Source organism: Cryptomeria japonica, chromosome 1, assembly GCF_030272615.1.
Source record: "Cryptomeria japonica chromosome 1, Sugi_1.0, whole genome shotgun sequence".
Lineage (NCBI taxonomy): Eukaryota > Viridiplantae > Streptophyta > Pinopsida > Cupressales > Cupressaceae > Cryptomeria > Cryptomeria japonica.
In genome coordinates, this window is record NC_081405.1 from 215142376 (window position 1) to 215160988 (window position 18613).

The following is an 18613-nucleotide window of genomic DNA, read 5'->3' on the forward strand; positions in this document are numbered from 1 at the left end:
CATTGATCCGATCAATAAGCCATTGCAAAAGGAGTAAAAGCTGGAAAAAGGATAAGATGTTCTATGGGAGACGAGATTATTAGCTGTCAGAATTAATTTAGGGTTCAACTGGCCTAGATTCTAATTTAGGGTTTTGGAAGACTATCTAAACTATTCTACAAGACTCTTGTGGTTCTCAGGACATACAGTGTGATATGTATGTTTTTCAGGATTTGGAATATAACTTCGATTGTTTGGTGTCAAGAAATATTTTTGTTTCCATTTTTTTGCAGATGTGTAATAGGACGCTATCATACATCATTTGTGAATATTAATACTAATTATAGTTTCAATTTGGTGTAACATTCAGAATCAAGTATAATGGCCGACAGAAGTGCTGGCTGCTTGAAGAAAGGCGAAGGAAAAAGAGTGCCCTGGACTTTTAAGGAGGATATTCGACTCATTTCCTATATCACCTTAAATGGTGAAGGACGCTGGGATTGTTTAGCCAAAGCATCAGGTATGTATGTTGAGTTTACTCAAACTCTCAAATACCCACCTGTAGGAAAACTTATCTAATTTGTTTTGTAAATGATTCAGGGCTAAACAGAAGTGGTCGGAGCTGAGGCTGAGATGGGTCAACTACCTTAGTCCTGATCTCAATCACACCAAAATGACACCACAGGAAGAACGTTTGATTGTTGATCTCCATTCTCGTTGGGGAAACAGGTACAAACATAATTCATTATTTTCGTTTTGCTAGGGCTTACTTCTTCTGTGATATAAGATAAACGAAAAAATGAATGTTTTGTATGCATGATTTTTCAAGTTCAGGTGGTCTCTCATTGCACAGAGTTTACCAGGCAGGACAGACAACGGAATCAAGAATTATTGGAAAACCCGTCTCAGGAAAAAATTTCAACTACAAGAAAATGTTGAAAGCAGTGTACATTGTGCGAGTTCAACTCGTTCTGCTTCTGTCCCGAGTTCATCTCAGAAGGCCAAAGAACCGTGTATTATCCACATTACAGAACCACTATACACTGCAATCAGTTCGTTTCATGCAAATCTATTTCCATATATGACTAACGAGTTTGAGTCTGAAGCGCAAAATGCTGCTGCTCCGGATGATGTCCAATTTAGGGCACCTTTGGGGCGCGAAGAATATTCAACCGATTTAGATAACAACTTCTCAAGGGAGATATTTATCGCTGGATTGCATAGAAATAACGAAGTGGGTTATTCTTTAAATAATACCCCTACGCCAGAGGCCTTCTCCAATACAGAGTTTTGCTCTGATGAATTATGGAACATGGAAGAGTAAAACCATTCAGCAGATTTTACTCTTGTTATGTCCTTTTTTATTTTACTTAAGGTTGTTCTCATAAGACTAAAAATATCCTCACACATTTAGTGTAGGAGATTTTAATCCTGTAAATTTCAAAATACGTTAAATACGGTAGTTACTTTTACCCAAAAGCAAAAGAAACGGCTGGTTAAAATAGAATAGTGTTTTTTTAAATAGCAAATGTGACAGGTGTAAAAGCTATGTTCATATGATTCATAGCTCACTACCACAAAGAAGAAAGAGCTGTCCCCTAGGATTCTATTTTATTCTATCACCCATCATGATTTCAAAAAGCATTTTATAATAAATAACATTTTATGGTTTACTGAAAACAGAAACCTATTTTGTAGATTCCCTTTAGACTATTTTTTTATATTGCCATCCTGAAACAAAAATACTGATCTATACAAATATATTCTTCCACTGTAAAGGAAATGTCAGTTCCACTCAACGAATCCTCAATCCTCAATCACCCATTATTGCTTTTTAAAGATTTTCAAATAAGTAGAATTCTTTTTATATCATTCAAAAACTACTGCAGATGTAACTTAACCACTTGCATTCATGAGTTAAAGGTGTTCGCCAATTATATCGGCATTTTCTATCGTCGAGCATGAATTATAACGAGGTTTAAGAATCTTATTGAAAAAAATTACTGCCATGAGAAGAGTAAAAAGAATATTGTGAATTTAATTTTAATTCTAGTTATAAGATAGATGAATATAAGATATAATTTAATGTTGTTATTTTGTAATATTTATAATAATTAAATATTAAATATTAATAAAAATAGTAAAAGAAAAATTATTAAAGATGTTTTTGATTATGGAAAAAAGGTTTTGAAGGGATAAAAAATTCTTTACAAAAACGTCAAAATTAAAAATAGACATGAAAAGCTTAATAGTTAAACAAAACGCTGCCTATAGTGTGCTTCACATGATGTTAAATGGTCTATATAAAGAAGCATAGTGATTGGAATCCGTGTTTTAGGGTAGTTGCTTCAATTTAGTTGAGTAGTGGGGTTCCTTGTGTGCAATGAATCCTTGGATGTCTCTGTTTTCTTAGAAGTTTGTGTTTCATTATTTTTGGGTCCTACCTAGGAGTGTGGGGATCCATATTAGGTAACGTGTGGGCTGATCTGTGGGAAGGTGCTTGGTATTCCCACACGTTACCTTGTTGTCGAACATTGGAGGATGATAAATAGAATGTGAATTATTTCTACTTTCTTGGAAATAAGTGTTAAGATGTTTTAGGTCCTCTCTATCTCCTAGTTTGGAACGCTTTCAAAACAATTATATTTTGGTGGCTGATTTGATAAGACCCATGCTTTTCCTCTATGTTGGTTTACCTAATTGATGTTTGCAATAAAAAGATGGTACATATAGATGATCAAATTGATGTTGAAGAAAAAGTGTGTGGATGTGTGAGTGAGCGTGAGTGGATCAATGTGTGTGTTGCACCTACATGACTATATCAGTTGTAGAGGTCAATTGTGGTCCTATATTAGTGTGTTGTGATGGATGTGGAGTTGGTCACTTGAGACAAAGGTTGAAGGGCATCTTCATGTTTGGAGATTGTCAGAGGTTGTATTACTAAAGGTCTTCATGTTGTTGATTCCTATATTTATTTCTATTTTGCTCTGGAGAGGTGATCTTTAGATTGCAAGCTTTGTATCTTTCCCTAGGGTTGTGCACTCTAGCCTACAAGTCCTTCACAAAGAAGTGTTCTTACTTGGTAGTGATCCTAACACTATATTGTAATCATTTCATATATTGTGTGTTGACTCTCATCGTGGCTTTTCCTTATTTGGGTTTTCAATGTAAATATAGTGTTCTCTTGTGCATGGTGTTTCATTGTTATATCTTTTATTGTTGCTGGTAAGAATAAGGTTAAAGAGTTTGAGGATTAAATAATAAAGTTAAAGTATTAGGTCTGGACTAATTCATCCCCCTTGTGAGTCCTAATGTGTGTTCAACAATTCTTGCATGCAAAAGATAGAGAAATAATTTTATATGAATTAGGCTGAGATATTTCAATCAAAAGAGAAATAAGATTTGGTACACTAATTATGTGGTATCATATTTTTGATCTACATGCATTAGAATTGAATTTCCTAAGAAGCTTAGATGATCATTATGTTTCTTTGGCCTTAGTGATCATGTTTTAATCAATATTCTATATGTTGATGACATGTTTACCATTAGGAATAGTAAAATAGTAATTAGGGAACTCAAGACTTAATTATATCTAGAAATTTTGATATGATGGACTTAGGTAGTGCAATATTTGTATTTGGTATATAGATTCATTATGAAATAATTAAGAAGAATTTGTGCCTAAAATAAATAAAATATTAAAAAAATTACAATAGTTTAGCATTGGTGAATGCAACTATATAAGTATCTCCTATAGTGATCTTTTTAGTGGTGAATAATTTGTAATTGGCTAATATTTGAAATTTGGAATCAAATTTTGGCTAATAGTTCAAGTTCTAAGGTGATCTAAATCACCACATTCTTACTAGCTTTAATTTTAGTCTTATTTACATTACCAAAGTATTTATTTTAATAAAAATTTTACCCAAAAAAATCTATCACATTATTGAATACATGATTATATTAAATTCATTTAAATTTAAGTTATGTAATCTAAAACACTTGAATTCAATGAGGTAATATTTTATTTTATGGAATACAATGAGGTTGCTAGCTTATATTTTAAATCAATGATGAAAAATAAATATTATAGATCCTACCTCTTTAACCCATCAATCATTTGTACCTTAGAATGCCTACTTTTACATAAGATTATTTTATTTTAATAGATCTATTTGACATGATAATTAAAAAAAAATTCTATTATTTACCAAGATACTAGATTTGCTAAAAATGTATATTGAAATATTTAAAATGTCAATAAAATTAAGATTTTTTAAAGAAATGAAATATTAATCAAGATTTTATATCATTTTCTTATGAACAGAAATTAAAGGAAACTCTAGGAAAATATTTTTCTTGTGAACAAAAGATGAGAGAAATGGGAAAGGAGTGGTTTCTTAAAGCTATCTCTTTATAAATAGGGATTAAACATTATTTAAAGTAATTTTCTAAGTTCATAAGTACTTTATTTATTAAGGAAAAATATAGGTATTAATATATGTGTTTAAGTTCAATCTGCAGTAATTTTGAATGATATGAAAAGGCTCTTACTTATTTAGAAAACATATAAAAATAATAAAGTGTGTTTGAGGAAAGAATGCACCAAATATCTAATATAATACATTTATAATACATAAAGGATAATGATGTCTCTATTCATTTTAAATACTGGATGGCTGATTGAAACTAGATAATTAATTTAAATGGAAGGGACATTTTCATTATATATTACTATCATACAGGAGGAAAGAACCTTGGGAAGAAAACCTCTATCACAGTTCATAAAATAAACATTTAGTATCTAACAGACCAATTTATACACCCCACCCAAAATCACATACAAAATGTGGTTATTGTTTTCATTTTATGATAGCAATATATACTAAAAATACAAAAAAGGTTTCTGCTTTGAGTAAACTATAAAACGTAGTTTATTGTAAGAGGCTACTTGAAATGGTGATGGGTGATGGAATCCTGTGGCAATTTGTTTTTGCAGTAGGCCATTTCTCTTATTTAGACGGAGTACGCTATTGAAACAATTTACAGAATATATTACTGTGTAATATTTGCTATTATAAAAAATATAATTCTATTTTAGCCAGTCACTGCTTTCCGTTTTGGGTAAAAATAATTACTATAAGACGAACGTACTCTAAAACATATCCTTCCTACATTACATACAATTAATTATCTTTGATCTCATGCTATATTATAAAATTTACAGCATTAAAAAGTCAAAAGTTATATGTCAGAACCATCTTAGATAGAAGAGAAAAGTAATTACAGGAGCTTAGATCTGCTGAATTGAAGAAGTAATGGATTTACTGATCCATGTTCCATAATTCATCAAAATAAAACTCTCTATTGGAGAAGGCCTCTGGCGAAGGAGTGTAAGCTAAATCGGTAGAAAATTCAGAGCTGAAAAGATCCCCCGAGAAGTTGTAAGCTAAATCGGTTGAATATTCTTCCTGCGCCAAAGCTGGTATAAATTGGACACCATTCGGAGCAGCAGCATTTTGGGCTTCAGATTGAAACTCGTTAGTCATAAATGTAATAGGATTTGGTTGAAACGAACTAATAGCACTTTGATGTTGTGCTCCTGTCGTAGATGAAGATGGGAGAGAGGAAGAATGAATTGAACTCTCAAGATGTACTTTGTCGCCAGCATTTCCTTTATGTAGAATTTTTTTCTTGAGATGGGTTTTCCAAAAATTCTTGATTCTATTGTCTGTCCTGCCTGGTAAACTCTCTGCAATCCGAGACCACCTGAACTTGAAAAATCATACATACAAAACGTTCATTTAATGTATCACAGAAAAATTAAGCAACAAAACGCATATGATGAATCGAGTTTATACCTGTTTCCCCAACGAGCATGGAGATCAACAATCAAACGTTCTTCCTGGGGAGTCATGTTGGTGTGATTGAGATCAGGACTAAGGTAGTTCACCCATCTCAGCCTGCAGCTCCTACCACTTCTGTTTAGCCCTGCTTCATTTCCAAACAAATTAGATAAATTTTCTACAGCTTGGTATTTGAGAGTTTAAGTAAACTCAACATACATACCTGATGCTTTGGCTAGAAATTCCCAACGCCCTTCGCCATTGAAGGTGATATAGGAAATAAGTCGAATATCCTCCTCAAAAGTCCAGGTCCCTTTGTTGCGTTCTCCTTTCTTCAAACTGCCAGCACTTCTGTCTGACATTGTATTCGATTCTCTGAGTGTTACACCAAAATGAGATTAAAATTTTTATTATTATCCTTAAATTATCCACGATAGTGTCATATCAATTCTATCAAAACACACATATGCCGAGAATCACTGAAACAATAAGAATAAGTTAATTAGACTACTAAACTATACTCGTGACTGGTCGATTCCCATTGTCAAATATCAATTCAGCCTCTGGACACGTTTTGTTTCCATTTATAGTCTTAACAGTTCGTTTTATCCACAAAATTCTGTGTGGACTCCGTATTCCCCATGATTCAGAAGGCCGACATATAATTCTAAGAAAGTGACAGAAATAGTTTGTTAAATTAAAAAAACTATATGAATTAGGGCAAAATAAAAGGAGGCGTGATAGCAGATAATAGTCTGAATGATAGTGGGTTTTAATTTTGAGAAAAGCTGTACATTTGCTACCCAGTCACAGTCTACAAGAATGCTTTTGCTTTTAAAAAAGGAAAATGCTCAATGAATTCTTTACCTAGAGGATCCTCAAAATATTGGTGGTGCATTCTGCTTCCGAGTCAGATGAAACCCACTCACAGATTAGTTCCATTTCTTTATTACACTTATCAAATCCTCGTTGTCAACTGAATTAGTTCAATCTATGTCCTATTGTTGACATCACTGGTGACATCACGCGTTTCCTTTATTGCCTCTAGATATTTCGTTGCCTCTTTGGTTTTATTATTTTTCTATACATATCTTATATTTTTTACTTTAGATGCTTTCCAGGTATTGAGTGCATAAGTTACTGATTTCTTTTTGTTTAATGGAAATATTTAAAGGTATGTCTGATAAGTTTGATTCTAAACTGAAATCAAACCTCTTTTTTATAATGTCTTATCTTTGCGATAAACGATAATCTTGCACTCAAACTCAAACTCAAGCTCATCTCTTATATTGTAGATCTACTGAAGTTTTTGTGAGGTAAACATTCTCAACAAATAGCAATTATTTATCAATAAAGTTTTGATCATTCCTTAGATATTTTTTAATGAAAGTTAACTTTGAGACATATCAATATAATTAGTTTAGTGATAGATGTCTATTATTGACAAACAAGAATCAATGATTAGGCATAAAAATAATATGGGTTGTAAGCAATAAAAAAAATTTAATTGTTTGATAATATTCTATAATCTTAATGACAATTCTTAAGCTTGTATTCAATTAGGAGTAAAGGATATGTCTCTTATAAAATCAAATTTATAAGATGAAAAATGCAAGTGGACAAAGACTATAAACACACACCCAAATGTGCTGCTACACAATAAGATAATTTTATTTTTCTTTCTTGTTGACCTTCGTGTATTGTGTAGGCTCACTCTTACTTCTATTCAATCCATTATTTACCATGTATGAATCTATTTGGCTATATCATTCTCTAGGTGCCTCCTTAAGTCCATAGACTCTCTTCTTGAACATGTATACCTTGTTTTCATATGCATTGACCTCATATCCAAGTGGTTGTTGCGCATACACTTCTTATTCTAGAAAATCATTCAAGAAGACTAAGTTTACATCCATTTTGTAGACATTCCAATTTTTTTGACCTACAATTGCCAATACCATTCTAACTATATGAAGTCTTTCTATAGATTCAAATGTTAGGTCCCAAAGGCAACTGAGATGGGGGAGGGTGGGGTGTGAATCAGCTGCCTATTAATTTCAATCCAAATATAACTTAACCAAACTTAATGCTTAATGCCGATAAACCAAACTTTAATGCCAGTAGATAGTTTAACAGTTAATTATAGTATCGGTAAAGTTTAATGCATGAAACAAAAAGACAAATAACATCCACAACACATAACACAGTTATTTGTATGTGGGAACCCTGTAAGGGGAAAAACCATGATGGGAAACCTTACCCATAGTCAGATGATACTACTGCAGATAATATGTGTGTACAATATGGGGTTTTCACATGTAGAAAGACCAACTGCCTAGAGCTTGCTGCTCAATCACAAGATGGGAGTCACACTGACTACCATTGGATGGTTAAATCCAATGATGATGTACTTATAAAAATAACGTCTTCATATGCTGGATTCAATACCGGTTAAGCTTTGTTTATCCTCTCAAAACCTTCCTTCAATCTTCAAATGATGTCTATGTGTATATCTTTGCTTGTATTCGCATATACCTTATTCGCACTTCCTTACATTCCCATATCAGTCTCACAAATGAGATCTTACATATATACCAAAACCGAAGACCAACTGTGTAGGCCAGCTTACAAATAATATTACAATTAAATCAATTACAAATGAATCAATATGCAATGCATTATGTTGGCTCAATGCATTTACAATAATAATCAATAAACAAAACCTCTTCATAACGTGTCGTGCTGATTAGGAATAGATAATGCTTGCCAGTCCATAACCTAGACCTATTTGCCAGTAATAGCAAATATGCAAACCCGATTAGACCAATAACCAAATTGGCAAAACCAAGTGATCAAATAATGTCTTTGACATAACCAAGTATCCTTCAAGTCATTCCAAGTTCCGGTGAACAATATAACCTGTCAGTGAACCAAATACCGGTGACTGTGCATAAGTCATAGAACATGCGGTGAACATAACCAAATATCTCCAAGTGCTGATAGGTGTTGACAAGTGATAACAAGTGTTGACATCAATGACAAAACCAATGCAACACATCCAAAATACCAACAATGTCCCCCTTTGGCATTGATGGCAACACATGATGGAAAAACCATCTAAGTGCCAAAGTAGAAATGCCAAAAACCAAAAACCAACAATCTCCCGAAGAGATTATTATCTAGAAATCAAAAAACGGATACAAAGAGTAGCAATCTCTCCCCCAATGAATAATCTCCCAAAGGGTAATGTGTTTTTCCATAATATCTCTCACCCTTTGACATCAAATGGCAAAGCAATACAAACCCAAATACAATAGTTCATAGAAATTATTACAAAATACCAACTACTCCCCCTGAGAAGTAGCTCACCTCATGAAAGCTAGAAAAAGATTTCTCTGTTAATTCTGTTGGCCTGATGCCAATCTCCAACTATCTAAGTCTCTACCGGTGAGGGTATTACCCCAAGCTATTTTTTGAGATATTCAAAAGCTTCCTTAGGCAAAGACTTAGTAAAAATATCTGCAATCTGCTCTTTAGTATTCACATAAACCAATTTTACTTCCAAAATAACAACATCAAATATTTTCTTATAATTAAATTCATATTGTTGTGCAAATCCATTAGCTACTAACCTTGCCTTATACTTTTCTACATCTCCATTTGTATTTACCATATGTCTTCTAAGCCCATTTGATACATATAAAATATTTTCTTTTAGGCAAATTTACTAACTCTCATGTGTCATTCTTTTCAACAGATTCCATTTTATCATCTATAACATTAATTCAATGTTGTTTAATTTCATCATGAAAATATAGACAATCATGAGCAAATGAAGCAAAATCTGATTGCAAATATATTCCTTCTCCTTGATCATAAATTTCTTGCAAACTAATAGTTTTATTACCTATAATTTTTTATCTCAATGATAAAAGAGTAGGATTAGAATCATTACTTATGAATTAGGAAAAAAGTGGCTCAATGATTCACCTTGTTCAAGACATTTTTGAATTATCTTCTTGCAGACTTCTTGATGGAGTAGCCTCTTGCATACTATATTTATCATCTTGATTTCCTTTTCCTTTTCCTTCTTGTTTACTATGAGGTATTGTTGTGATACCTTTAATTATTTTATCTATACTTGCATCCCAAGCTTCTTCTTCTTGAAATACAACATCTCTACTAATAATAACGTTCTTAGTGATGGGATTAAACAACTTACAAGATTTTGATTGTTCACAATAGCCGATATAGATGCACTTCTCACATTTGTCATCTCAGTTGCTTCTTGTTTCCTTTGACACATATACAAATGTAACACATCCAAATTTATTGAAAAAGGATAGACTATGTTGCATAATATTGTGTGCTTGTGGGATCCTATCTTTTACACTTTCATTGGACTCTTGTTTAAGACATATATCACATAAGATTCTACTTTAGCCCAATATTAACTAGGTAAAAAAAATTCGTTCAACATGTTTTTTTCCATATACATTATTTTTCTACTCTTCCTCCCTGCGATAACATTCTACTAAGGTGTAGGGAACTTTTTTATTGACAATTATTTAACATTATAAAAATGTAAATGCAAAATTGTACAAGGGTCGAGTTGGTAGCCTTATATACTTAACAGTTACTAGATAAAATATAATATATTTGATAACTAATAGATGAAATATCCAAGTAAAGTTGTTTTTTATGTAATGAAAAGAGTTCTAAGTTATGTTTGTGGTATGAGTAGCTTTTGAATTTTACATGCACATACAAATTATTTTTGTTTAATTGTGTGTATGACAAGTAATTGGGATGGTTCTATTGATGATGCGAAAAGAACTTATGGATACATGTTTAGTTTAGGTATAATGTAATTTCTTGGTCTTCAAAATAGAAATAATCAATGATGCCTTTATCCTCAATTGAAGCTAAGGATACTACTACAAATTGAGCCTCTTGTCAAGAAATATCCTTAAGGAGAATTATTGTAGATTTAAATAAAAAATTAAATATTCCAACTATTGCATGTTGTGAAAATAACTTAGTATATGGTATCACCAAAAATCCTGTCTTCCATTATGCAATGAAACACATTCATTTTCAATATCACACTGTTGGGTGTTGATTTTGCATGGTTGAGTCTCCTCATCTTGATGAGAGGACTACTTGGTTCCTCATGAGCCATCACTTTGAGATATGCAATGAAACTCCTATTTTGTCATCTCTAATAATCAACCCCTATGTAGATTTAATTAGTGACCCTATATGGATTCACCACTTGGTACTACCTTCATCATTGATGTTACGTTATTCTTTGAGTCTACTATCCCCCTTGTATGCTTTGTGTTATTGTATGGGTTGTGTGATTATCTCCACAAGTACAATGGAGTGGTGGACCTAAGGGTTCCATATGGTCAGATGAAATTGAAAACCGCCATTGGGGACTGGTGGACTTGGTTTATGATTATCTTTGAGAGCTCTTCCACATTCCTCATCACTTGAATATACTCATTCTTTCATTTCTTGCAAAGTTACAGTAATGATTTTTATATTGAAATAAGAATTGTAAACATTAATTATATATATATTGAACATTCTAAGAGGATATTAATGTATTTAAAATGTAATAAAATGGATTATTGTAGCTTTATGTGCACCAAGGTTAGGATCAAGTACAAACTATGTCATTGTATGCTTAATAATTCTTGTTGCATTATGGATATATTGTAGGAATAGTTTGATTGGTGCTCTACAATTAATCTATATGCATCTTCACTAGTCTCAGAGACTGATTTTTTCCTCTCCTAATGTTTTCATGTGTTGTTCATTTTGTTGTAGTTTAGTGGAGTTTGGAGTCATTTAAAATTCATTTGGGACAATCCTAAAAGCATTCCAACATGTCCTAATGTGGGTTTTAGTGGATTTGGATATAAATAAGAGAATTAGTATTGGTTTGGGGAATCTTAGGGTGAACTGAATATGTTTAGGGCTCACCCAATTCTTGACTAGCCTTGTAGGTCTCACCTAATGACCTACAAAAACTTTGCATGCCTTGTCTCTTTATTTTTTATTTAATTCTCTAGATTCAAGTGTTCTATTTATATTTTTGGTTCACCAAGGGGTTTGGGGTTTTCAAGCAAACTAATTTTTCCAACTAGGAAGCTCATTGCTTAGGACAAATCCACAGTAAGAGGTCAACAATGAGGGGTTATCAATTCTAAATGATAAAAGTATAGTTTGAGGAGTGAAATGTAGTTTTTTGAAACTAGCATGAGCTGGGAATATTGATGGAATATGATAGTATCATCTAAGCATGCATTTGTCCTTTCTTGGTGCCTATTTCTTGTTTGGGTTCCCTAGTCCTTTAGTTGAGTCAATTACATATTTTGGGGCCTTGGAAGCTCATTTTGAATATTATTAGTTGTGTTTCAAATATGATAGTGTTTGGAAACCATAAAGGTGTCTTGTGTTGGTTTAGGGTGAATTCAGATGGTGTATATTGCACCCATGTGTGAGTATGTGCTTGTTAGAGATTATCGGTGACACCTAGGACATAGTAGTTAGTTTAAATTTTTTAATCATATCTTATAACTTAGGGAATGGTCTTGTGTGATCCTAATAAAGTTTGTAAAAATTTTGTATGGTTTTGGTGCCCTTTCCTCATGTTCATTTAAGTATTAGTTATTAAGCCTTTTACATGTGAGTGTTGTGTATTAACAAGTTGACCTAATCTCGGGGTTTAAGCTTTACTTATTTCTTATGATTCATATATTTAGCTCAATTAATTCAGAAAAAAATTCCTTCTATTTCTCTCTCTATTTCTCTCATATATTCTAGGTTTCCTTGTTAGGGCATTACAGGTTTCTTGCTCAAAAAATTGCAAACCCTCTTTTTGGGGCATTTCCCTATTGTTGCTACCACAATTCCTTTGTTTTATTTTTCATTGCACTAAAAAATTTCCTCAACTTATGTATATATCCTATTCAATTTTTCTCCTAGCAATAAAAGTAATGACATAAAAAATAAGAATATTAGAATGCATTTAAATTGCATTGTAGCCAAATTCTAAAAATATTTCATTCCAATTTTCTTAATTTAAAATTGTCTTCTTTCCATTCAAAATGAAGGAAAAGTATAAGGTTGAGCTAGAGAAGTAAAGTCTCTAACCTATGAGTGATAGGGAAAGGATAGTAAACTGAGGGATAAGGAGAAGAATAATGGGAGGTGAAAAATTATGGTCATTAGAATTAATTCCCAACACTCCTCCTAAATCACAACTACCACATATGATACCAAAGTTGCCTCTTCAATATAAAAAGATTTCCCTTCCTATTGGTTTAGTGAAGATCTCTAAAACATGGTATTCAGACCTATAATGTTAGCAAAATATTTCTCCACTATTGATTAGTTCTTTAATGCAAATATATCATGTGTCAATATGTTAACTCCTTTTATAAATATAATCAATTCTTTGATAGTGCTATAACTGAGTTGTTGGTACAATAGATCTTTGTTAGCTCTTGTTGTTCATTCTTAAAATCTTTCAACATTCTTCTCAACAATATTTATTGACACGTTGTCGTTGTAGTTGCTACATACTCTACTTTAGAATATGAAAGAGTGACAATTGGCTATTTCTTTGAATCTCATGACACTACACTTAATCTAAAATTAGAAACATAACCTAAATAACTTTTCCTTTCACATAAGCAACCTACACAATCATTATTAGTGTATCCTATCAGCTTGAAATCATTTGACATTAAGTATATAACTCCATAGTTTGTTGTTCCATTGACATATTTTAAAATGCTTCTCGCTACTCGCCAATGAGGGACTTTTCGAGACTCCATGAACCTTAAAATGAGACTAACTGAATACATTATGTTCGTCCTTATGGCTATTAAATACATATGATTTCCAACATTTTTTTTAATACAACGTTGAATCAAATTTAGACCATGTAAAGCGGAAAAATCAAACCCTAGTCGTTCTCCCCTCCCCAACTCCAAGGAGAGAGAAGGGGGAGTCACTAGGGTTGATGGTTTTCACTTAGGGGAGACTTTAAATTCAAAAGAGGGGTTGAAACCCACAAGATCCAATCCCACACAATGCAATATTGGATTCTATATGATTTTCAAGGGTTAAGACATCAAGGATACCCTCTTTTGTAAAGAATGTAGATAGAAAGATTGAACTAGGAATGCATGTAAAGTAGGAAAGATTGGCTTATAAATAGAGATAGGGATATGGGATGAAGCTGTGGACCTAGAATTAGCAGTAAAATGTCGAGACGGTGCTGTTCTATAAATTTGAGCGAAAGTTGACGGGACGATGGCGCCCGGCGTGCACACAGTCCTCCGAAAAATCCATGAAACGAAGGGGGATCTGTTTGTCTCTGCACAAGGATTCCAGATCTTCAATTATAGCCGCGTACCTGCAACCTACACACAGAAGAGAGAGGACGATTGGGGGGTTAGGGATGAGGGGTTTACCTTTAGGTCAAACCCCGGTTTTGGAATTAGCCAAGAAATGAGAATGCTGTAAATGTAAATGTTTGTAATGTAAACAAGTATTGATACCTTGTTGTAAGAATGTTTGTATTCTTACATGCGAAGGTGTAATGTATGTAGTATGTTGTATGTTGTATGTGATCTCCTCTTCAATGGTTGAATCCTTGTCTTGAATGCAACACTTAGCCTTGAATGGAGACTTAGAATGCTCAATTGCTTGAAGGAATGCTTGAATGTTTGCCTAGCGCTTTCGCCTCTTGTACACATATGTCCTCGTCCTTTTTGAGAGGGGAAATGTAGTTTATATACTTGTCAATTAGGGCTGATAGACTGATTTTCCCAACCTTAGGCCGACCAGGAAACATTATTTTCCAACTTGCAAACTTAAAGACCCGATGCCCACAAGAGACCGGGCCCAAAATAGGGCCAGAGACAAGGGCGCTGAGCGCCATGGTCCTGGGGGACCAGGGTGTTGGGCGCCCTAGTCCAGAAGGACCAAGGCGCTGGGCGCTTTGGTCCCACCTCCTGGAACAGCAGGGTGCAAGGAGGGATCAGGCCAGGGTGCAGAAAAATGCAGTTTTTGATGTTGTAAACAGGTTTCGGGGTCTCCATTCAGTTTCAACGTTGTGCCGCCATCGTGAAGACCCAAATGCAGTCAAAATTGCAAGTGTCACAATTTTAGGACGCTACATTTAGCCCCCACTTTAGCGGGAGTATAAGCGTACGCTCATACTTTCGGTAAAGTACAAGGAAACAACATTGAAAAACTTTCACCACGTTAAGGAGGCAAGATACACCAAGCCCCCAGTGGACTAAGGATCTTACGACTTCGATTGACAAAGTAAAAGGGAAGATCATTAGGGAGAACCATGACTGTCAGTAGTAAGGTTCCCTCACTATGAGTCATGGAAGAAAGATATCAAAAATTTTCAAGGCAAAGCTAAATTTGTCAAGAAATTTTCAAGTATCTTGAAAAGATATGAACGAGATGTATGCCCCCCTATGTTAAAGCGATCGCACACACCTCATCGGGGGTGATTGCTTTAAGGTAGTGATACATATAAGAAATGAGAAAGGAGCACGTTATCACAAGGATTTAGCCCCCAAGTGTGAGATAAGCCCAAGGATAATAGACACAAAACACAAAGCACGAGGTGACTTCGCTTTCCTCGGGGTCAGTATGCTGTATGATAATTCATGTATATCATATGTATGTATGCATAATTGTTCTTCATTCCCCAATCAAGGAAGGTCACCTAGAAGAAGGGAACACATGTGTCTTTTGAGTCAACATGAGAGAGACCAAAAGAGATCTCAATGTTTTGCATCGTCCTCAAGTAGACAACACTAAGGACCATATATAGAAGAATGAGAACAACACATAGAAGAAGTAACAAAAGAGAGGAGGAGAGAGTCTGCTATGCTAATGAACTAGTCTAGCACGTCATCTACCCCCCTATCTTGCTAATCAATATTTCGGGAAGGTAGGAAACATGCTAGAGGAGGAACATCCAACACAGCAGATGGAGCTATCACAAGATCCAAACAAGGGCTATGTTCATACCCCAAGCCACGGTGTTCTTGTCTAGGAGCTAGGATAAGTGCTTTAGTAAATTTGTTAGATAGATGGTTATCAACATCAACATATTCATATTCACTACCAGAATGAACAAGAGTAACATTTTCATCATCAATAACATTTTCATCTATATCATCATCAAGATTTATAAAAATAGGATCTTTAACTTGCAGAGGATCAAGACCATCATGCATCTTATGTTTAGGAGATTTCGGCTCAATCGTCGGCTGAGGAGAAAATGGAATAATATTAGTTGAAGGTGTTTTTGGGGATTGCAAAGTTTGAGAACCAGCTGCCTGAGCTCTAAGATGACACTTTCGTCGGCATTCACGTGGAGAACGATTTCATCTAGTCTTAGTAGGAAGTTGCGAAGATTGAGGAGGAGGAACGTTCTCATCCTTATCACTTGGGTGTTTAGGTTGTGGTCTCTTAGGTTGAATAATAGGAGAAGAGGAAGGTCTCTTCTCTCCATAAGAGGAAGGAGGAGGAACTGCTCCATATAAGAGAGGAATATTTGGTTTAGGAAGGAGACCAACTCCATCATGACGAGGAGGGATAGGTCTACTTTTAGGAAGTTTATTAGATATAGGCATAGTCACATCCATAGGGATGGGTTGGGAATCTTCTTGAGGAAAGACATTAGTTTTATCTTTCAAAGGAAGAACTTCCTTCTCAAGAACGATAGGAATGTCAAATTTGGGTGTTCTAGGTTCACTTAGAGATAGGATCATATCTTTCTTCCACTTTTGATAAGATTTAAAAAGATGATCACTTCGCGGAGGAAGAGATTGGAATTGTTTAGGCCAAAAGTAATCAATAGGAACACTAGAAGTTCTTTCAGCTGGTTTAAAGAGACTATGATTGGCAGTAACAACTTCACCATTATGGGGAAATTTCAAACACTTATGAATAGGAGAAGCAATAGCTTTCATGGAAGATAGCCAAGGATAGCCTAGCTTCACACGAAATTGTTCGGATGATGGAATAATAGCAAAGCTCACATCAAGGGATTTGTTATGGACCTCAATAGGTAATGTAATAGAACCAATTGTAGGAGAAGAAAATGCGTCAAATAATTTCACAACCACATTTGTTTCGTCATAGATCACTTGATTCAATTGCAAAGTAAAAAGAAATTCTTTAGTAATGATATTAACCATACAAGAAGGATCAATAAGCACTCCACGGAAAGGTGTATTCTTGACTTTTGCAACTATATATAAAGGACCATCAGGTGCCCTGATAGTTTCACTAGAATCAAAGGTGATGGAAGGTTCTTTAGGGATTTTCTGATGCTCTACAAAGTTAATCACATTCGAAGTCATGGACACAAGATCATCAGGTGAGACATAGGAATCATTAGTATCAATCGCATTAGAGGTTTGAGAAGGCGATGGATCAGTAAAAATCTTAAGATTATGGTTAGGAGGAGCTACAGATGTGTTGCCTTTATCATTCACACCAGAAACAGAGATAGTATTATTATCAATCAAATCTTGAATTTTTCCCTTTAAAGCAAAGCATTTTTCAGTATCATGCCCAGGATGACGATGAAATTGACAAAAATATTTGTTATCAAAATAGGGTGAATTAATCTTTGTAGGGTCTATTTGCCTTATAGGAGGAAGAGTAAGCACATTTTGTTCCAATAACTTATTCATAATACTATGCAATGATTCATTCAAAGGAGTGAACTTTCTTTCTTTCTTGAAAAACTTAGAAATAGGAGGCACACCTAATGCCGCATTCAAATTGTTGTTGATGATGTTTTCATTGAATTTAATTGACTCTCTGTTCGGTTTAAACTTCCCAAATGGTTGTTGACTACTATCACCCTTATCACTGGGAGCCATAGGATTTGCTTGTTCCATTTGACTCACAGTCAGTTGATAATTGTGAAGAGTTGTGCACAACTGTTGGAAAGAAGTAAACTCCAAAAACAGAAGTTTTTCTCTAATATCTTTTTGTAAATTAGAAATAAAGATTCTTTGAATGTCATTGTCAGGCACTGGAAAAGAAATTTGAGCATACAAGTGCTTATATCTACCAATGAAATCAGTCACTTTTTCTTTAACACCTTGTTTACAATGCATTAAATCAATCAAAGTGACTTTAGGACTTATATTGTTTTGAAATTGTTGAATGAAAGCATTTGCAAGTTGTTCGAAAGAAGTAATAGAATAAGAAGACAACGAGCAATACCATTGTAGGGCTTTATCTCTTAATGTTTTAGTAAACAGTTTTGCAAGCAACCTTTGGTCATAAGCAAAATTAGTGCATATTGTTTGAAAGGTCTTAACATGTGTTAGAGGATCACCCTTACCATTATAAAGCTCCAAATGGGGAATTTCAACATGTTTACGGGGGATAGCTCGAACAATGTCAAGAGAAAGTGGGCTCGCAACATCAAATGTGGGCACACTAAACTTAGATTGATTCATAGAGGCAATTTGTTGCTGTAAAGAAGAGACAGTTTGTGCAAGATTGTTAATGGTCACTTCAGTCGAAGAGTTCGTGTTAGACATGTTAGATTGTGATGGAGGTGTTATGTTATTGAAAGAAGGTAGAGAGTAAGGTGGTGGGACACTATGATAGTTAGTCATAGGAGATGATTGGAAAGGAGGAACACTACAAGGAGGAATGGAAGGGTTAAATGAATTGCCCCCTTGCGTCATGTTCATTTGTGGAGATATAAT

General features: G+C 34.1%; 1 protein-coding gene and 1 pseudogene across 1 annotated transcript; one reads left to right on the forward strand and one right to left on the reverse strand.

Annotated features, from left to right (window-relative positions):
- The first annotated feature begins 360 nt into the window (after positions 1-360).
- On the forward strand, positions 361-1303 carry LOC131042891 (MYB-like transcription factor EOBI; annotated as a pseudogene).
- Positions 1304-5306: 4003 nt separating this feature from the next.
- LOC131042890 (MYB-like transcription factor EOBI) lies at positions 5307-6190 on the reverse strand. The gene is made up of 3 exons (XM_059209213.1): positions 6052-6190; positions 5844-5973; positions 5307-5751 (listed from the first exon to the last, which is right to left on the reverse strand). The coding sequence occupies exons 1-3, from the start codon at positions 6188-6190 to the stop codon at positions 5307-5309; spliced, it is 714 nt and encodes a 237-aa protein (XP_059065196.1).
- Between the last annotated feature and the right edge of the window lie 12423 nt (positions 6191-18613).

Coding starts and splice junctions, on each gene's coding strand:
- LOC131042890 (XM_059209213.1), bottom strand. CDS start 6,190: ATGTCAGACAGAAGTGCTGGCAGTTTGAAGAAAGGAGAACGCAACAAA. Junction 5,974..6,051: donor ATTTCTAGCCAAAGCATCAG/GTATGTATGTTG, acceptor GAAATGAAGCAG/GGCTAAACAGAAGTGGTAGG. Junction 5,752..5,843: donor CATGCTCGTTGGGGAAACAG/GTATAAACTCGA, acceptor TTTCAAGTTCAG/GTGGTCTCGGATTGCAGAGA.